This window comes from Mizuhopecten yessoensis, unplaced genomic scaffold, assembly GCF_002113885.1.
Source record: "Mizuhopecten yessoensis strain PY_sf001 unplaced genomic scaffold, ASM211388v2 scaffold11145, whole genome shotgun sequence".
Classification (NCBI taxonomy): Eukaryota; Metazoa; Mollusca; class Bivalvia; order Pectinida; family Pectinidae; genus Mizuhopecten; species Mizuhopecten yessoensis.
Window position 1 is genome coordinate 2,338,420 of NW_018408902.1, and position 22,326 is coordinate 2,360,745.

The 22,326-nt window shown below is 35.4% G+C and overlaps 1 protein-coding gene across 2 annotated transcripts in view; it reads right to left on the reverse strand.

Annotated features, from left to right (window-relative positions):
- Nucleotides 1–3,230: 3,230 nt before the first annotated feature.
- LOC110466825 (serine/threonine-protein kinase Nek11-like) overlaps nucleotides 3,231–22,326 on the reverse strand; it is a 23,305-nt gene continuing 4,209 nt past the window's right edge. Inside the window, exons 2-14 of one of the 2 annotated variants that reach the window (XM_021523590.1) lie at nucleotides 17,875–18,040; nucleotides 17,234–17,382; nucleotides 16,548–16,709; nucleotides 15,528–15,677; nucleotides 15,107–15,185; nucleotides 13,077–13,150; nucleotides 12,659–12,787; nucleotides 12,214–12,289; nucleotides 11,650–11,785; nucleotides 10,520–10,702; nucleotides 8,485–8,736; nucleotides 6,081–6,165; nucleotides 3,231–5,735 (exon numbers count right to left, since the gene is read on the reverse strand). In XM_021523590.1, coding sequence (XP_021379265.1) covers nucleotides 5,534–5,735; nucleotides 6,081–6,165; nucleotides 8,485–8,736; nucleotides 10,520–10,702; nucleotides 11,650–11,785; nucleotides 12,214–12,289; nucleotides 12,659–12,787; nucleotides 13,077–13,150; nucleotides 15,107–15,185; nucleotides 15,528–15,677; nucleotides 16,548–16,709; nucleotides 17,234–17,382; nucleotides 17,875–18,040 — 1,843 coding nt within the window. In that variant the 3' untranslated portion in view covers nucleotides 3,231–5,533. The remainder of the gene's footprint in view (nucleotides 5,736–6,080; nucleotides 6,166–8,484; nucleotides 8,737–10,519; nucleotides 10,703–11,649; nucleotides 11,786–12,213; nucleotides 12,290–12,658; nucleotides 12,788–13,076; nucleotides 13,151–15,106; nucleotides 15,186–15,527; nucleotides 15,678–16,547; nucleotides 16,710–17,233; nucleotides 17,383–17,874; nucleotides 18,041–22,326) is intronic. The other variant, XM_021523591.1, reaches the window with a different exon arrangement.

Below are 22,326 nucleotides of genomic sequence, written 5' to 3' on the forward strand. Positions count from 1 at the left end.
GAAATATATTTTAAAATTCCTTCCATCTTATTTATTCTCCAAAACTAGAAATGAATATACCAGTCTCCTTAATTTCGTTATCGTTAATATTCATTTCCTGAGTAGTAACATACTAACCTTCCCTGCTTTGAAATTCACATGTAAAAGTTGATTCGCTCTTAGTTCGTGATATGCTTTCGTGTTTGGTGTCTCCACCGTTCATGTTGGTAGTCTATACGTGTCTTGCCCTTGTGCATTTCGTTTTTGATTTTTTGAAATTCTATTTCACTCTAAAGTAGATAATAACAGCATTGTTTTCGCGACCATGCTTTGTACAATTGCCTGTCAGCAGTCGAAAACAACGAAACGGCACCGTAGTATGGAAATACAGAAGACCATTACGAAGGATGTACAGATCTTTCGTTCGAAACGAATTGTACCATATACATGTAAGACGACTTTTATCTGGTAATAGAATGATTTGTATTATGTTGATCGGGTCATTTCCTTTCATTGAAGCTCAAGTACTGGAAAGGTTTTTTAAACACTGAAAAGCGTTGCTCGTTAGTACATCAGTAGACAGTCAAAGTAGTTAGTCCAAATCAATGTAAAGATCTGACAGAGCTAGATATTGGGATGCTCCAAATTGATCAGTTCAATTGCAAACACGTACGACATTCGCCTGCTCTGGGATGACGATCTATCGTCTGTGGTACCGTTTTAAGCACGTGAGTCAACAACTGACCGCCCATACTTGGCAGACCACGTGTCACCACCTGTCATGAGGACCGTCATGTACGACTACGCCATTTACGGGACAGGTCTCTTTCAGCCGCAGTCACCAAATGAACGTTGTTTCCTAGTCCCCGTATATATGTAAGTGGCCGAATCTTATGCAATCGTTTAAAATCCAATCGTTTGCAAGCGTGTCGGCCAATTTGAAAAGACCCTATAATTGCCTTAAGTTGGATCCATGAATCACGTTCTGTTCTCAGAAGACTCGCTTTTGTTTGAATTATGGTGATCACAGACTGTTGCAATCGCCATCGTGACAATTTCGCTGTTGGCGGCATCATGGTTTTGGTTGCAATCACGCCAGGGAAGTTGTGTTGAAATTTGACTTGGTCCGTTACAGATATGAAATATTAAGATCTTTCGTTACCCCTACTTGCAGCGTCATGGAGCAGGTGCCATTTTCCAACAAGACAAAGCAACCCCACACACTAGTAAAGCCAGCAGGACATTTCTAAGAGAAAACAATTTCACTATGTTAGATGCCCTACGAAGTCCCCGGAACTGTCGCCAATAGAACATGTTTGGTATGTCATGGGCAAATTGAGTTCGACGCTACCGGATACAACCCTGTAACTTAGAAGAATTCGCTCTTGAAATAGTTGATAGAGGAATGGAACAACATTTCCGTTACTATGCGACGGCGCATTAATGCGGTGATGTAGGCTAATGAAAACACAACCAATTTTAAGTTTGTTATTTATCATTATGTAACCCACCTGTCATTCAAGACCCGTAAAAGCATCCAGGTGTTACGGCATATTTCATCTAATAAATGAAAGCTGAACGTTACACACACACAGTGGTGATTCCACCTTTCCCTGCGAGTAAATATTTTCACGGTTTACGTCGTTACAGATGAACCGTGACCAGAACTGAAAAGATGAACATTGTTAATAACTCGGATACAGAAGTAACAGTAATACCAACCACGAATGTTTGTTTAATTGTGTACGTAAAACACGTGATGGTATTGTAAAGCGTCATGATTCATATATAAGGACCCCTGTCACACTGCAGACAAAACGCCCAAGAGAATTACACTAGTTTCGTACGAATCGAAACAACCCGTGACTTTATGTTTGGATACAACTAAAGCGCGACTTTGCAAGGACGCTACCGTTAACCAATTAGTTCATCTGGTTAAAGCGACAGTAAAATGATCGGAGGTCAAGTGCTCGAGTTCCCAGGGCCGTATTAATGTAATGCTCAAGCTTATTTTCTTTTACCGCGTTTAAGTTAATAATGAAACCTTATTTTGTCAACGATTTGGAAAATATTTTAAAGAGATTCAAAGCCGAATACTGATTTCAATGTTTACAATGGAGTTTTTGATCGTTTGACACGATTAAGTGAGTTACAAGAAAGCTGGTTTGAGCACAGGATCCATGCTTGAGCATAAGAGCAGTTTCATGAATACGGCCCAAGTCTTTATCAGTTGCATTTTCAGAGATGATTTATCAAAGCTGTAGCCATGCTTTGAAAAATCATCTAGCATACTATTATATAGTTACAGTCTTAGCAGTGGTATGGAGATACTTATACAGTATATAAAATAAAGTGATAAAAATCATTTTTATTCATATATTTTTTATTTACATTTCCGCTTTATACACTGTATTTGTAATACATTGTATATCAGAGTAAAGATTCACTCTTTCATACACAGACCTAATCCACATAAAGACCAAACAAACACAGTTTGTGTGTCTTGTCCTGTAGCTCAACAACTGACTATAACGTTTCGATTTCTCAACTTTTAAATTACTAGTATCTCTTAATACATTTTCATGTATTTCCAAACCAGTTTTCTTCCTATACAAATGACATTACTGATTTTAAATATATTTTCTTGAAATTGGATTTTACAAAATAAGTACAAAGCAAAAATCATTTTTCAAATGATACGTTTCAATTCATTCTAAAACGAATTTGTGTCAGATCTAATGTTGTAATGAAAGTAGGTTTAGAAAGCTAATAAGGATCTTAAAAAAAAGGTATCTGTTTATCTTAAGATTTAGGTCTATTTCAAATTTGTATCAGTAATGAAAGTAAAATATTATTTAACTTATAAAAGTTGTTGTTGTTTTACATATACAAACAAATAATATCTCTGGATCATGCTTCCCTACCGGTGATAAAAAATAACTACAACTGGTTCAGAGGTCAACAGGAAGAATCAAGACATGTTCATGGAACTAGAAACACAGATAAGTTTCCTTTGGCCTTTTTCTACAGTTTTTTTATGACTTAGTCACAAGGAAGATTGTGCTAACATGAAAGACATATATAGATATATAATTTTAAATACAAATCATTGTACACACGTGAAAAACTTGAGAAATCTTTCTTACATGAACAGGGTTGGTACAAATCTCTACATAGACAAAAACTGAATATTACTTATAAATGAGTCAATTTCACGGAAATATGCAAACAAATCAAGCCCACATTCAATCTTTGTGAATTTCTCAACAATTTAATGTGTGCTGTATGTAAATTTCAACTATCTGAAATGAATCCATTATGATAATGTAAAATATAAATGAAATTTTTACAATTTGTTTTACTAATTTTTAAGCTTTTATTAATTAAATGACACATGAAAACACTCCACAAACCTTTTAATATTAGATTAACATATCATTACCTATAATAAAAGGTTTTTGCACAATTAATGCATTTGAGGAAAATGAATATGATTTTCTCATGAAATGAAGTAATCAAGGTGCTCTTTATCTTGATCAAGTACTGATATGAATTCAGGATATTTTAATCAACAGGCACTGACAACCATTATAAGCAGAATTATTGGAATTTTTTGTACACCATCGAAGGACTTAATCTGAATGCAGGGTTGCACAAGGACCAACCCAGTCACCAGAAGACTCATTTGAACTCTTCCAATTCAAAGGTTGGAATAGTTCATTATGAAATTTCAAGGGTGAATGAGTTAAAATGGACAGATCAAAATCAGTATGAATATCATCCAGTCAAGTGTGGTAAGTGCAGCCATCTTTTTCCATAGTAGAGTGTCTGAACACTGAGTGAGTTACCATGACAATTCTGTATAAAAATGTGGTGCGCAGACCACGAAATACTAGCTTAGTAACAGGAAAACTGGACTTACGATTGTTGGAATGATGGAACTCAACGTTTTTTTCTTCCTTTTTAAAAGAATAAAATACTTAGTAACAATGTTATACCGAATGATTTGGTTAAGTTTATGAACATTGCTTGGTGTATTTCATGTTTCCTGGTAAATTTCAAACCAAATTTTAAATCATTCCAAAAATGATGGTAGATAATGCATCCTTCTTAATTTGTTTACTGACAACAAAGAATCCTTCTTTATGTGTTAATTGACAACAGCTGCAAGTACACTTGGAAATGTCATTAATATAAATTCCAGGATGCTGAAAGCTGCATATCCATGTTTTTTAAGAGAAAAGGAATATAGATGCACAGACTGCAATAAGGTGTATGCACTTTTAAAACACACATGTAAAAAGGAATGTTACTTGCATCTTATAAAAAAGGAATGTTACTTGCATCTTATGAAAAATAAATATTTGTGAACATAATAACTTAATCCTACAAAATCCCCATAATAAAACAAGACACAGAGGAACGTTGTCATCAAGACACCATAAATCTAAATTCTCCGTAATAAAACAAGACACAGAGGAACATTGTCATCAAGACACCATAAATCTAAAATCTCTGAAGATCTTACATTTGGAACTCAATCATACTGAATTACCAATTCTTGTATACTTATTTCCCAATATTTACAATTTATAAAAAAAAGTATGAAGTGTCTCGTCTAACAAGAACGGTTCCACTGTACATATATCCAACACAACACAACACAGTGTTTACAAACAACCATAGTACTTCCATACACGTATATAAAATGTGTCTTATTCACAATCAACTTCAATAAAATGCTTAAAATGCACATGAATTTAATATACCTAAACAAACACTTGAGTGATTCTGAGCTTATTGCATCAAATAAAAACATTCAGATGATTAAGACTCCACAAAATGGAAAGACCCTGTACTGGAAGTCATTCATCAACAAAAAATCAGCAGAAGGAGAAATACTCATACCATTGTATTTAATCATTTCTTAATCGCCAAATATCTGCATGATATATGTTACAAAAAACAATACTGAAATACAAACAAGCATTGAATTAACTTTTTTCAACTGAGCAGTCAATCTAGAACTGTTCTCACTTCAACCTTGGAGCCAATGTTCTTTTAATGGAAAAGAACTGTTCTGGACTTTCAAACTATATTGTTTACCTCCAAACCAACCTTATCCATTGTATTCATTGTCAGAAACTGTGAAAGTGTAATGCCCACCATAACAAGTGCACTAATGGTTGCCACGTCAACATTGACTTCATGACCTTGAAAATTCACACAATAACGTCACTCATACAAGCATTCAATACACAATTTCAAATCTCTGCCTGTACGCTACATACGTCTTTATTCCTTCTCAGATTATCTTTCCTATTGATCTGAGATCAGAAATTTGGGAAACTTCTACATTTTGTATGTAACACTGCTGAAATATCAATAGCACTATTTTCAAAGAGATTCAAAGGTAGTATACAAGTGAAATAATGATATCCTTAAAACTAAAGAGATTTGCAGTACGCAGTTACACAATATTGTAATACATGAACAGCTTCTTCACGGTAGTCATCAGCAATCATGAAACGTTATGGCCATTCATGGTTTTGACTTAGGATGCTTTGGCCGCTAACTTGGCTTGTTCTTCTAAAAATAACAGTTGATCAACAAGAAAACAGTCACTGGGATTTTTTACAAAATGTCGCAGTCCTGCCATGATGTCTTCTTCAGCCGATTTGTCGTTGTATCGTGCGTCCTTCAGATAACTGTACGCCTTTTCAAACGCATCTTTTCCGAGCATCTTCTCACATTCTCTGAGGATGTAGTTAAGAAACCAACAAGAAGCACTGTCGATAATAAATCATAGATTCTCACTTCACAAAGAAACCCTTTTCTATGACCAGCAATTTTTTCTAAGTTTGAGAAAAACATCAATTTATGAAAATAATTGATTGGTTAATTTGAATTTTGACTCTATACATTTTGGTAAATTTGTTGGTTAATAATGAAATTAAGCCACTAAATTGACTTTAGCATCAACACACTAAATTTTATTCAAGCATCCATTCACAAAATTTGATTCAACAAAATTTACTTTAAAAAAATACTTTGGTAAAATCTCGGGAAGTTAAAGTACTCCAGTAAATGTGTAAGGATACAATCTAAGGTTTTTAATCTTCTGTTCCCGGGCTACCGGGCCAAATGCACCAGCCTCAATGTCATCTGCCAAGGTCATTGTTGACTCTGAAATAATAATTATGATGAGTGAAATACAGATATTTGTAAAATCAATTCCCCCCTAAAATTTATTAAAATTAAAATATTTACATTCTGTATGCTTCAACCCATTGATGAAAATGACATTCATTTTTTGCATAACACAGGTGATCTCATCATCGCGTATTGATACGCTACAATGATTTAGCACAGGGCGTAATTGGTACACGTCCACCGTGAAACAGCCCTCGATGTAGTAGTTTTGTATGCTAATATGAGTTAACATTAGACATTATTGGCTTGATTTTGAGGTAAAGTATATGATAGTAGTGTAGGACTTGTAGAAATTCTATAAATTAGATTAACAAAATTGAACTATATTTTGTTTGTTTTGTTGTTTCGCTGTTGCTAGGACCCCCATTGAAAGTTTTATATTTTCCCACGAAAACACGCTATTCTCTCTACTGTGTTGGCCCCATGTATAAAAAGAAAAAATACCTGTTTTTTTTTAGTTATGCTTGCATCAGAAAAAACAAGAGGCCCAGGGGCCTTAATAGCTCACCTGGTATTTTATTTTTCAATTTAAAACCTGCTGAGTACCATTCAGGTTTATCAAAGGAGTACAAGTAACAAAGTTGCATCTTCCATTTATAAATATTCAATTCCCTTTGCCCAAAGATTCTCTAAAACAAGTTTGGTTAGGTTAAAATCCCTTCAACGGTACAGAAGGAGAAGGATCTTTAATGTTTTCCTCTATTTCCCCTAATGGGCCCCACTAATCTGCCCCAAAGAAGGGGAATCCACACACCTCAGTTTAAACAAAATTGATTCTTTTCTCCCTAAGCATGCTTCAGACTGCATTTGGTTTAAATCCCTTCACTTGTATAGTAGGAGAAAAAAAATCCTCTATTTCCCCTATTGGGCCCCGCTCCTATGCCGCCAGAAGGCCCACACCCTCCGTTTATACAAACTTGAGTCTCCTTTGTCCAAAGATGCTCTAGGACAAATTTGGTCAAAATCCTTCAATTGGTTGAGGAGAAGATTTTTAAAGATTTACCTATTTTCCCCTATTTGGCCCCGTCCCTCTGCCCCCAGGGGGACCATACCCTCCGTTTATACAAAACTGAGAACCCTTTGGCCAATGATGCTCCTGACCAAGCTTCAGACTGCATTTGGTTTAAATCCCTTCACTTGTATAGTAGGAGAGAAAAAATCCTCTACTTCCCCTATTTGGCCCCGCCCCTCTGCCCCCAAAGAGGCCACACCCTCCGTTTATACAAACTTGAGTCTCCTTTGTCCAAAGATGCTCTAGGACAAATTTGGTCAAAATCCTTCTATTGGTTGAGAAGAAGAAGATTTTTAAAGATTTACCTATTTTCCCCCTATTTGGCCCCGCCCCTCTGCCCCCAGGGGGTTATACCCTCCGTTTATACAAAACTGAGAACCCTTTGGCCAATGATGCTCCTGACCAAATTTGGTCAAAATCCTCTGAGCCATTCAGGACAAGTAGTATTTTAAAGGAAAAAGTTGCCGGACGCCGGACGCTGCACCATGGGATAAGCTCACTTGGCCCTTCGGGCCAGGTCAGCTAAAAATGTAAATATAAGGAATGAAATTTGTTTTTTCAACATTTATGAGGTCATAACAACATTGGCTTTCTGGCCATATTTACCAAGAATCGCTAACCCGACTCATGGAATATGTCCAGAAAGTCAATGTTTTTATGACCTCATGAATGTGGAAAAAATAAATTGCATTCCTTAAATTATGCAATTCCGTCTTTTCGTATTGAAGAGTTATCTGCTCTTGTGAGCAGGTATTGATTGTTATGTCATTGTTTGTGTGAGAAAATAACGTCATTTTCTCAAAAATTTACTCTCACAAACAAATGACGTAACAATCAATTCCTGCTCACAAGAGCCGATAACTCTGCAATACAAAAAGACATAATGCATTCCTCTATTTACACAAAAGATTCTTTTCTTTATTTTCAAACTTATAATGATAAATTTTGCAACCAAATTTTGAAAAATGTCTCGCTTTAAAAACATACAAGCCAACAATCCATCTCACTTATGTTCTTGACTCATTAGCATCAATTATTACCTACGAAACTGGTTTAATATTAAATCTACTTCAAAATATTATTTAGCAACATTGATTACATTAAATTCAAAGAAAACCCATCTTTCTTGCATGTAACCACAAAAACAACCTCATTTATTCCTTTGATGTGAATGTTGTCCTATTAAATAGTCAGCTCATGAATTTACCAGAGAAAGTTTGACTATCATTATAGTCATTGTTATAGATACACCTTGAAGACATGTTACCATGGATACCTACCAGCATCATCGCCCTGTTCTAACACATCCTGGAGACAGTTGAAGAAGGAATCCTCATCGTTAGAATGACCAATCACAGTGTCACTTCCTTTTGATTTGACAGTCAAGTTTTTGGCCTTGAGCGTGCTATCATTTTTTTCAACTACGGTCAACTGATTTTCGTCTTCAGAGTTCGAGTCCGAGTCAGAATTCTGAGTAAAGTCTTCATACTGGCTATAATAAGTGTCAGCAAGCTCTGGGCTCTCTGGTATACCTGTGAGTTGATTGGTCAATTCAGAAGTCAGTACAATCATCGATTTACATACGTAGGAAACAAAATGATGTTCAATTTATAATTTGATTTTTTTTTACAATAACAAAGAATAGCATCTAGTGCAAGTAGCTAAATTTGAAAATCTGATGTAAATCCTAATTAATTAGTTAAAATATCATGTTCATATATTTAATGATATCAATTCCAAGATCTGTATCTATATTTCAAGCTTCATAGCTTTTTAATTTTTGGAAACTTAAGCTTAATGCAAAATTAAACGTAAACACTGATGGGCAAGTCCAAACTCAATATATCGTTTCCCAACTTTTGTCATGGGTGACATGTAAGTCAGCAATGATCTGTCATGAAAACACAGGGAACAATTTAAAAAAAACACTGAAAATCAGAGAGAATCGAAATGAAGCATTCACATGTGTTATGGGTGGCAGTGAGGTTAGTTTTTGTAAGCAACACCGAAGGAGAAGTGTATCGGTATACTGTATACCAGCCATGATGAGCAACACTGGTAATGAACCTATAAATATTGGTTGAACAGTCAAATACTAAAACAAAACATTTCAAAGTGATGAAGTATACATCCTTTCTCCAGCCTCTTCCTATGTAAGACACACATCCCATGTGGAACACCCATGTAGGACATTTTGTGTCTCGCATGACCACACACACTGATCTCTAGTTCGGAAACTACATTGTTTCTAAATACTAGCTACAATTTTTTTTAAAGGAAATAAAATTTTAAATATTCAATATCTTGTTGAGTGATGGTCTTAAACATTACATCATCTTAATGGGACATATCATTATCAAATTGTCATTTTGATCAGCTGAGGATTTCTCTCGTAAAAACACGGATACTACATTGTTTTCTAAATACTAGCTACAAAATGTGTAAGTAGAAATAAAGTTTAAATCTGTTTAACATCTTGTCAAATGATGTTCTTAAACATTACATCATCTTTATGTGATGTATTATTTTCAAATTGCCATTTTGATCTGTCGAATAATATCTTCCGCCAAAACACTGTCAGCAACTGATTTTGTCTTATTGGAGTGAATAATTGTGAACCCATAATCCCCGACAAACGTTGATATTGGAAATAAACAAAGGTCCATAACTCTGTTTAGTGGAAATAACGGGTATGTTAAATGAGCAAGGAAGTCCGATTTCTTGACACAATCAGATTTTTTAAATTTTAAAATGATATTATACATTGACCATCTATCTCAATTCACATACAAAGGAATTTTTTAATTCTAATAAACCTATCTACAAGGATTCTACATACAATATTGATTGATGCACTATGTATATGTATATATATATATATCTTTTTTGGTAAATGAATTTCTTTTCATTTCTCATGAAAAGAAATATGAGTAAATCTTACGTTTGTTGTCTGTAAAGAAAAGCAAATAACGGTGTCAGTTTAACTCAACATGAACTATATAACTTGTGTAAAAAATTTCCCAAATTAAATTTGTTGTTCAAGCAAAAGTATTTTTGGGCACAGTTCAATCAAATTTTATTTACCTTGCTTGGTTCTTTATCTATTAGGTCACAACCAAAGGAAATGACTGATACCTCTTACAAGAATAAGTGAAACATGAACTACCCAATATTTTAATTTTGTCATACAGACTTAAAGCCTTCATTTCTGAACTATATACCTGATTTTTTAAACAAAGATTATGACCACCCCAGAATATTAAAGGGAAGTGTTTCACAAACTTAATACCTAGATTTTTAACCAAAGATTCTTACCATCTCTGAAGTCTAAAGATGAATTTTTCACATCGTAAACCATTTTATCTCGTAAAGGTGTAATAGGTCTTTCGTCTGGACCCAAGATGACTGACGATAATTGAGCTTGGTCTACTGTTTTTGATGGTCTGAATTTTAATGTTTCCCGTTCATCTTCAGCATCATCTGCTAGATATCTAGGTACTGCAAAACGACGAAGGAAAAAAAATATGTTCACATTTGTTTCCTTAACTTCCAGATCATTTTGTCATTAATAGGTCTAGTTAATTTCCCATTCATCTGTTTTTCTAAAACAGTATTTAGTGGGCGTTGATGGAACAAGACTGCTAGTCAAAAAAGTCGGAATCACATTTGTCTGATCATTGTTTTGCATGAAGGATTGGCTAAACGAATTCCACAAAAATATAGAAATCTTCAACCTACAAATGGTCATCCATTTTCATTAACTTCGATACGAGTTCATTCAATGGAAACAAAAAAGATGATGAATATATAAATTACAGGTGAATGTTGTGTGGGAATGATAGAGAACCAGGGTACTCTCTATCTTAAACTGTTAGTAACATGTGATGGGGTGCACCTTGTCTACACTATGCTGTGAACAAATCTACTTATACTGCCATTACCTTCCATATTGATTGGTCAGTAATATATGTGTATATTAAACAATATTCTAATTTCTTTCATACAGAAACTCTAAATTTTAAAAAGTTAACAGAACTTCATTATCTAAGCTTTCAGATATATTTTTCTTTCATATGAATTAATATTATGTCTTCTAGATGTACTTTTTTCTCTGTCTTCCAGATAAACTTTCCTCCTTTTACCTTTAAGAAATATTTTCTTTTCTTCGTCTTGTAGATATACTTTCTTCTCTTTATCTTTTAGATATGCTTTCTTTCCTTAGTGTTTAAGATATATCTTCTTTTCTGATAGTTTATATGATTATTCAATATAACTTGATGGCAGAATTGTATAACTTCAAGCTTAAAGCTGTTAAACTACTTAATTAGTCAATTGAAAGAACAAAGAACATGTTTCTCTCTCAATATTTTAACTACCACACAAAGCACAAACACAAGGTAATGAGAGAGAGATAAGAGAGAACGCTCGGAGTTGTCTGTCCCTACCTGGTGCTGTTTTGAAATGAGCTGGAGTGACGGTTATTGCGGGAGGACTCTCTGGCTCCGATGATGTGGAGGAATTCCTACGGGGAGCTCCTTCAAATATTTTCCCCTCCCCTGCACCTCCCTGCCAGGCTGGAACCTGGAGAAGATGCAAAAGTAAGTCAGTGATTTATATGACATACCGTATCTAAGACAGAAGTAGATCAGCAACTTACATTATGTTTAGATCTACTTTGTAAGTATCGTAGATGTGTTTGCCAATAGATTTTGAAAGAGGCAAATGAGGATTCGGTATGTACACAATAAACATTAACTTAGATAAATAAACAATCTTATCTTTTTGTATTTCATAGGAAGTTGATAAATACAAGAAATTCTCTCATTTAGTATTTTTTTTTTCGCTGAGAGATATTCAAAGATTTGCTTTCATAATGTTCTAATTTTTATAGAAATTTTATCTGTTTGTCCAACCACACACTGAACAGTATTAATTTAATTAACTTTTATAACTAAACGTGGGCAACTCATTTAACGTAAGCTGGCCATCAATTGTCTCCAGATACTTACTGTTGTTTTATTGAGGTGACTCTTTATCTTCGATTTCCTCTCCTGGTTTGCTATAAGTTGTACTTTGGCGACCTCCCTGTGATAAAAAAAAATCATCAATGATATTCTTTTTACTAATATCATTGTACCATTATTCTCTCCGAGTCTAAATACCTTAAAATCTCCCCTTTATTACCAACCACATGACTGTTAGAGATTGTCTCCCCTTTATTACCAACCACACAGCTGTGCGGACAGATTATCTCCCCTTTATTTCCCCTTAAAATTTAAAAAGTTCCACAAAATTTGTAATGACTATGTCTTGAGGCTTTTTACACAGGCAATATGTTACAGAAAGAAAATAGCAAGTACTTATACAATAATCTTTTCATTTAAAAGAGATATATAATAATCCTTTGCAGACGGTCAAAATTTGGTAGAAAGGGACTGGCCCCTGTGATCTTACTTGAGTCTCAGAGCATCCTCGTCTGCCTGAGCCATCTTTCTCAACCTCATCCTCTCTCGTGGGGGCAGGTTTTTGTACTTGACCTCCTCCTCAGTCAATCGCAGATCACTCAGGTGTGATTTCTCACGTCTACAGAGCAAAGTTGACAATTGGGATATTTCACGACTTACACTCAAAAAGAGACATTGAATTGATAGAATATAAGCTTTCCCCATGTATAGGGGTAAAGAAGTACGAAATATCTCCCTAAGAATTATGATAAAATATGCATAAAACTTGTATTGAGGGTTCAAAAAGGAATTTATATTACCCCTTCAGAAGGATGGAGAGGGTATGTAGAATGGCCTGACATTTGAGAAGGATTAGGAGGTTTTATGTAATTTATATACATTTAATATCATAAATTACCCAAACTTACAATAATCGTGCTATCTCCTCAGCCTCTGTGCTGGCATTGTCTTGATTACGAGCTTGGTAATCCTTAGACATTTTCTGAAGAAGGAACAAAAGATAAATGTTTTAAAATATTTTCTGAAGGCTGACCTAACTTAATATTCATCATTATCTTTCTCAATGAAAATTTTGAAATTTTAAAGATTTTTTCTTATTTGAGATTTATTTTACCTTTTATAAAGGAAGGCCAACTTTAAGCTTAACTATCCTCATACCACTACCAAAATCTGATGAAAGTTGCAATTATAATTGGAAACTTTTCTCGCCAGCATGTAATAGCATTCATAAATTATTCCTGAAAAGAAATCCCAACGTTAGGAAAGTTTTATGAAAAATGAATCTGCCTGAAGCTGATTTTGCAAATCACAGTTGAAATAGCAGGATGGTACAGAAGTATTTTGTGATAAATGAATGCTATTGGATTTAATTTGGCAAACCTAAAGCAGTGCTCTTTTTCTAATTCTGTTATTTTGTGACAAATAACTAACAATAAATCATTAAGAATCATGTGTGCTTCTTTCACTCAAGAACTTAATCTTATTTATATTTATGTGTTAATCAACCTTGTTCTATGTTGAGGAACTGCAAACAGGTTCAAATAGTTGAAACAGTTGCAAAGCACTAAGTGACTATAGCTTATACATTGTATGTGGCCAGAGGGAGACATCTACCTGGGGTGGTGATAAGTGGGAGACCACAGGCCTGTTCTATACGTGGACCAACCAGTGTGTCTATTAAAACGTAATACTTCAGGGATAAAGCCTGACATGCTACTATTAATACGGGCAATGAAAGTCTTTCTCAAGGCTTGCAAGACAACAACATCAAATACAAGATCCATCCCTATTTCATAAATAAACATTTCTGGTCCAACTGTTTGATATGGGATAAACACAAATGCAACCTCTGTACTCTCAGAATGTGGTTGGTAATATTAAAAGGGGAGACACTCTGTACTCACAGCTATGTGTGTTTTTCAGAGGTCTCTACACAACTATAAAAAGACAATTGCAATGTAATGCCCACAATGAACGGTTTACAAACTACACAGTAAAATAAAAGTCGCCCTCATCTCGTTTTTGCCATGTAAAATGAAAAAAATAATACCGCCCTGCCGCATCTCTTTTGAATAAAATTGGCCTGAGAACCAAGTAATTAATTTTATTTGGCCTTACAGCTATATGTGTTTGATAATAAAGGGGAGACACTCTCTACCAACAGCTATGTGTGTTTGGTAATAAAGGGGAGACACTCTGTACCAACAGCTGTGTGTTTGGTAATAAAGGGGAGACAATCTGTACTGACTGCTATATGTGGTTGGTAATAAAGGGGAGACACTCTGTACTGACAGCTATGTGGTTGGTAATAAAGGGGAGATAATCTGTACTTACAGCTATGTGGTTGGTAATAAAGGGGAGACAATCTGTACTGACAGCTATATGTGGTTGGTAATAAAGGGGAGACACTCTGTACCAACAGCTATATGTGGTTGGTAATAAAGGGGAGACACTCTGTACTGACTGCTATATGTGGTTGGTAATAAAGGGGAGACAATCTGTACTGACTGCTATATGTGGTTGGTAATAAAGGGGAGACACTCTGTACCAACAGCTATGTGTGTTTGGTAATAAAAAGGAGACAATCTTTACTTACAGCAATATGTGGTTGGTAATAAAGGGGAGATAATCTGTACCCACAGCTATGTGTTTGGTAAAAAAGGGGAGACACTCTGTACTGACAGCTATGTGTGGTTGGTAATAAAGGGGAGACACTCTGTACCAACAGCTGTGTGTTTGGTAATAAAGGGGAGACAATCTGTACTGACAGCTAAAAGCGGTTGGTAATAAAGGGGAGACACTCTGTACTGACAGCTATGTGGTTGGTAATAAAGGGGAGATAATCTGTACCCACAGCTATGTGGTTGGTAAAAAAGGGGAAATAATCTGTACTTATAGCTATATGGTTGGTAATAAAGGGGAGACAATCTGTACTTACAGCTATATGGTTGGCTATAAGAGGTTCCTTCAATAAGTCAGTCCCAGATGGTCGTTTTGCTGGGTCTTTACTTAACATTCTGGAAACAGGCAAAGATATAACAAGTTCAGGGAAAACCGTATATATTTATATTCATATGATAAAGACATTTTCCTGGAATATTTTGAAAAGTAACAAAGTCTGAAACTTCATGATATGTGTTCTTATGTGATCATGAAATCCACCTTAACAAGATGTTTATGTTAAAAGATGCAATACATTTACTCAAACTGAACTTAAACTACTTAAAATTATGGTTGACAAAATATGTCGACAAATTTTTGAAATATTTTTCGATCAAATATTTTCCATTTTATGTATAGCTCTAGAATGTGAACATGATATGTTTTATAACAAACAAATACATTTTTTCCATACTTACAACACCATTATCCGATTAAGATCTTTGGAGAACCTATCAGGAAGTTTGGGTAGTTCTCCCTCAACAATTTTATACATGACCCCCATCAAACTGGTGCCGTCAAATGCATGGCTCAGGGTACACATCTCATACAGGATACAGCCTATAGACCTGAAAATAGTGGTATACATCTGATACAGGATGCAGCCTATAGACCTGAAAATAGTGGAATACATCTGATACAGTATACAGCCTATAGACCTGAAAATAGTGGGATACATCTCATACAGGATACAGCCTAGAGACCTGAAAATAGTGGTATACATCTTACACAGGATACAGCCTATAGACCTGAAACTAGTGGTATACATCTGATACAGGATACAGCTTATAGACCTGAAAATAGTGGTATACATCTGATACGGGATACAGCCTATAGACCTGAAAATAGTGGCATACATCTGATACAGGATCCAGCCTATAGACCTGAAAATAGTGGCATACATCTGATACAGGATCCAGCCTATAGACCTGAAAATAGTGGGATACATCTCATACAGGATACAGCCTAGAGACCTGAAAATAGTGGAATACATTCGATACAGAATACAGCCTATGGACCTGAAAATAGTGTTATACATCTGATACAGGATACAGCCTATGGACCTGAAAATAGTGGTATACATCTGATCCAGGATACAGCCTATAGACCTGAAAATAGAGGTATACATCTCATACAGGATACAGCCTAGAGACCTGAAAATAGTGGAATACATTCGATACAGAATACAGCCTATGGACCTGAAAATAGTGGTATACATCTTACACAGGATACAGCCTATAGACCTGAAAATAGTGGTATACATCTGATACAGTATACAGCCTATGGACCTGAAAATAGTGGTATACATCTGATACAGGATACAGCCTATAGTCCTTCACTCGTATTGATGGGAGGGACAGCTCTGTCCTTCACTCGTATTTATGGGAGGGACAGCTCTGTCCTTCACTCGTAATTTTGGGAGAAATCTATGAACTTACCATATGTCTGACTTGGAGTTGTAGCCCTCATGTTTGAGAACCTCAGGACTCATGTAGTATGGAGTTCCAGTGAAGGTTGATGCTAGGTCTGTGGTTCCCATCAATATCCGGGATATTCCAAAATCACCAATTTTAATCATATTTTTCTTAAGGAAAATATTTCTGGAAGAAATGGGGGAAAAGAATTATGAATTTCAATTTGATACTTTGATATCACTTAGACCATGATTGACCTACTTTTATGGTCTTATTACCTGATATACATGGTTTTGTAGTTTGATTGGTTTGGTTTAATTTTATTTAACGTCCTATTAACAGCTTAGATCATTTAAGGAAGTGCCTCAATGTGTTCTAGTGTATGCGTTCTTGTGTGTGTGTTTGCAGGAGACGGGGTATATTGATGTGGTTTGAGGTCTGAATTATATTAACATTAATCTGGTTATTTAGGTCTTTGTGACCTACATTTACGTTGATTTGAAGTCATTGTGACCTGGTTTTGCCATCTTTATGGCCTATATTTAACTAGTTTTGAGGTCACTGTGACCTCTATATTGACCTGGTTTTGAGGTAACTGTGACCTATATATTAACCTGGTTTTGAGGTCTCTGTGACCTATATATTTACCTGGTTTATAGGTCTCTGACCTATATTTGATTAGTTTTGAGGTCAATGTGACCTATATTTACCTGGTTTTGAGGTCTCTGTGTAATACCCTGCGTGTGTGCATGTAGTGGACGGCAAGTACAAGCTGGACAAACCAGTCCAGCACCGTTTTCTCATCAAACAGTTTCTTGTTCTTCTTTAAATCATTGATCTTCATGTCCAAATCTCCTCCCTACAACGGCAACATAGGTAATCAACTAGCCATGATAGGTCACTGTTAGCCGTGATAGGTCACTGTTAGCCGTGATAGGTCACTGTTAGCCGTGATAGGTCACTGTTAACCGTGATAGGTCACTGTTAGCCATGATAGGTCACTGTTAGCCATGATAGGTCACTTTTAGCCATGATAGATCACTGTTAGCCATGATAGGTCACTGTTAGCCATGATAGGTCACTGTTAGCCATGATAGGTCACTGTTAGCCATCAACATTAACATTGTAATGACAATACTTACAGTATTAACTCATTTACCCCTGAAATTTCCTAATGGACTATTCCAACCTTTGAATTGACAGAGTTCAAATATGTCTTCAGGGTGAATGAGTTAAGTCTAATTTTTAAGAAATAATGGTACAGAAATAACCTGTCAGTAGTGATACAGGTTCATTACAATAAGCTTCAGGTATTATCCTATGTGTGTCGTATGTTTATTTCCCTACCTACCTCACAATACTCAGTGATGATACAGAACACATCCCCATCAATAAAGCTGTCGTGAAACTTGACGATGCTGGGGTGCATGAGTTTGGATAAGACACGTGCCTCCTTCGCAGCTTCCACTGTCTCATCTGGCTGTAACTCCCCTATTGAGATTTCCTTCAGCACCTTCCTGTTAATACAAACATAATCAACACTATACTGGCTGTAAATTTGTTTTTCACCCTCTCCAAATCAAGCAACCAGGGTACCGCATTCCCCCATCTAGTCTAAACAAAAGTCAAGGATTTGATGGCCGTAAAAGCTTAATAATTTACAAGAAAATTGAAGGGTTAGTTGTCTTGAGAAGTTTGTACTGTGGCTGTTAGGCTTACATAAACAACTTTGTATACGTTGTTGTAAATTGTTCAAAGAAATTATATCAGAACACAGAAACAGCCATAATGCAACCAGTACACAAAGGGAAGTAACTCTGATCAATAAGCATGATAGACAAACCCAATTACAACTGATGAAAGTATAACCTAGTATGTTTCATATAAGGAAATCAGATGGAACCCATGTCTTTTTCCCACTAGTTTGGGCTCCGATTGAGAAAATTGTGACGCAGTAAACCAAATTGGGAATTTTTGGATTTGTACTAAAAAATGATTTGTTTTTGCAAAATGTCATCTAAAATGCAAATACATCCTTATTTGTAAAGTTGCAATGTCATCTGAATGCATAAGCTGAGAATTAACGGGTAAAACAATCAGACACAGTGAAATTTTAAGGAGAATTTGGGATATAATATTTTTCGTTAGAATTGAGGCCAAATTTTGGCCTCAAATTGGCTCTAGAAAAAGTCTGGACACAAATATGGGGATTATACATATAGGGGAATAACTCAGTAAATACTTATCAATTAATATATCTTGATGTATATGCATGACTATGTCTGATAGTGCTAAATCTCATACTTGGTTACAAAGGAACTCAAGCAGTAGCTATCAGGACAATATCTAACTTATTATAACTGGTCTTTGGTAAAGTCAACTTACACAAAGAAATATTCATTCATTTACCACAAATTTCTTACCTTTTCCTCAAAAATAAAACATTTTTTATAAACACACTGATGTCCAAATACAGAAATAATTCAAACATCTGGGACATTTTGGTGCAGTGGTTTAATGATATCACCACAAGAAGCTAATTCATGATAACAAGGCTTTGGATGCCGGGGGTCTAAATCAATATCACAAAACGGTATGGCAGGTAATGCTTCACTTCCAGTCACTTCCCAGTCCTCGTAATCAATACATAATTGTTGGACATCAGAGCAAGGTTAGGTCTGAGAGTGAAAAACGACAAAACTATTTGTTTATAGACTTCGGACATATTTGTCTGAAGTTGTATGTCTTAGCAACATGTCTAACATGTGACTGAGGTCAGGCAATGCAAGCCGAGTCAGTGACATGCCTAACATGTGACTGAAGTCAGGCAATGCAAGCCGAGTCAGTGGGTATTGCTGTTCAAGTTATTGGGTACTGTTGGTCAGGTCATTCAGTAATACATGTACTGGCCAAGTAATTGGGCAACACTGGTAAAGTAATTGGGTAATACTGGTCAAGTTATTGGGTAATACTGGTCAAGTTATTGGGCAATACTGGTCAAGTTATTGGGTAATATGTATACAGGTCAAGTAATTGGTTAATACATACTGGGTGGTAGGGTGGGGCAGTGCATAGCGCACTTGCCTTTCACCAAGGCGGCCGGGGTTTGATTCCCCGATCGGACGTGAAAAGGTATGGGGTCACCTGCCCGACCAGGTGGGTTTTTCTCCGGGTACTCTGGTTTCCTCCCACAGTAAGACCCCCCGTGCGCTTACATCCGGGCTAACAAGAGTGATTAGTATTAAGATGTAAAAACTTGTTTCATAATTGTTGTTTAATAAATATGGTTTATATCATATTAGTACATATATTTGTCAAGTAATTGGGTGATATGTATACTGGTCAAGTAATTAGGTAATATGTATACTGGTCAAGTAATTGGGTGATATGTATACTGGTCAAGTAATTGGGTGATATGTATACTGGTCCAGTAATTGGTAATATGTATACTGGTCAAGTAGTTGGGTAATATGTATACTGGTCAAGTAGTTGGGTACCAATGGTCAATGATATAATTAGGCCAAAAATATATATAGTCTGTTTAGGGTTGCATTGGCAAAAAAACTAGGGTAGGTAGGTCAGATTTAAAAAAAAAAATTGTGTATATTTTTGGCCATGTGATTATGACCCTACTATTGTATGTAAAACAAATAATTACATAAACAAGGTTCATTTGGAGGCAAATTGTGTGCTCCATATGATGACCTTTTTTTTTTTTTTTCATCAAAAAGTTTTGGGTAAAAAACTAGGGTCGGTCGGGAACCCTAAACAGACACTTTTTTTTTTTGCCTTATTTAAACCACTAGTAATTCCTCACTCACTAGTCCTCATAGGAAATGATATTTTAATTAGGAAACTGGAAAACAACACAAAATGTACTTATTATTAAACCTGTTAGTGTTATGTGTCATATTTACATGTTTGCTGCCCCATGACAAATATGAGATTGGAATGCAAGTATTCCAATAGTACCTTAATCGGGTGACAATATTAGCCTATTGCTGACATATTTCCCATGAAGTATGCCACAGTGAATACTCTATAGAAACGTACAGATTGTGTATCAGTATTTCATGTCAGTGGAGAGATCCCTGGTCCCTGTACAAATATCTTTTTGTCAAAAACTCACAGACTTTTCATCTCTATTCACGTAATTGTATGCATAGATGGGAAATGATCTGACTGAGATCATGGCTTTTAGTAAACGCGGTTCCAGAAGTTTCTTAAACTCTGGTTTTGTACAGACATTCAGCTAAACGGCTAAGGATTATCCTTTTATAGTATATGTTAAAATTTAAAAAGCTTTATTGCAAATATAAAAGAAAACATGCCCCATATTTAAATTCTCAGTATAAAACTTGCTTTGTGTTTAATGTACAGATTTTGTTGTATCAGTGAAAGCCACTGACAACGTATCACTGGCTACAACAATGGAAGGTAGACAACGTATCACTGGCTACATCAATGGAAGGTTAAATCACCTGTTAAACTTCAATTGTTGTATGATCTTATTTAACATTTCATCAAGGTAAAGCCAATTAAAGCCGTGTACACTACCATATATCGTAAATGACATAATAAGGCATTGGTAAATATCAACACATTTTTCCTCTAACAAAATACAAATGAAATGATCAGAAAAACCTGTTTTTGTTTTATGTCACGTACCGGTTAATATCTTGTTTTTCTCTGACAAATGAAAAGTGATATTAACCGAAATCTACTGTACCTCGTAATTTAACGATTTTCCAAACAATCCGAGACATTAAAATTAAAGTTATCATTGTCTTTGTGTACAATGCCATTTTGGTAGCGAAAGTTGTCTAAACTAACAAAACCAACTGCATGACATCCGGAAATTATGATATAATCTGAAATAGAAAACTCTGCAATTTTTTAAGTTCCTGGATGGGGTATCCTTATTAGAACAACCCATTCTGATTGATATGTCTCGCCTGTGCCCCTCTTTGACCATCAATGCACATATCAGAGAAACTAACTTAAATGCAAAAACTTAATGTTGATAGAGATGCTGACAAAGTCAATGGACCATAAAAGGTAGGCCCCATCCAGCATTTGATGCATGGGTTCAGGTGTACTACCTAAGATGCATATATGGCCTAAGTTTGGTTGGTGTAGCACTTATATTTTCAGTGAAACTAATTTAAACGCAAAAACTGAATGTTGATGCCGCCGCCGTTGCAGGAAAAGCAACACCCGAGTCTCACTTCCGACTCTTCATCGCAGCGAGACAAACAGTGTTCTTTTTAAGTCAAATATGGTTACCCTATTATGAAATGTGCAGTACATTGTACAGCTTTGAGTACTATATATACATACAGTAGTTTAGTTGTATAAAAGATATGGTATACTGTAAAATCGCAAATTTTTCTGGTGTGGAAATGCATGTTCACATATTTTTTACATTGAGTAAATATACACTAAAATATTCACATGCAAATATAAATTTACAGATTGTAGATACATGTATATAGGCACAGATTTCTGAAGCATTGCAGTCAATGCAAAAAATTCCAGGCTACGTTTAAAGAGTCAAGAAAATTTTCACATTTACAGTAAGATATTAGTTAGAATCTGTTCAAATACAAATTTAACAAGGTTACCGCGAGCGGTATATAATACACCCGTCACACATTGAATGAGCAGTTGTTTGTATGATTGAAATATATGAAGTATTTGTGAGTAATTGATATTAAAAGAGAAATCATTCAACATAACTGGTAGATCAATGAGTGCAATACAACATCATGGAACGCATGCATCGCATTAATGAAACCAAGGG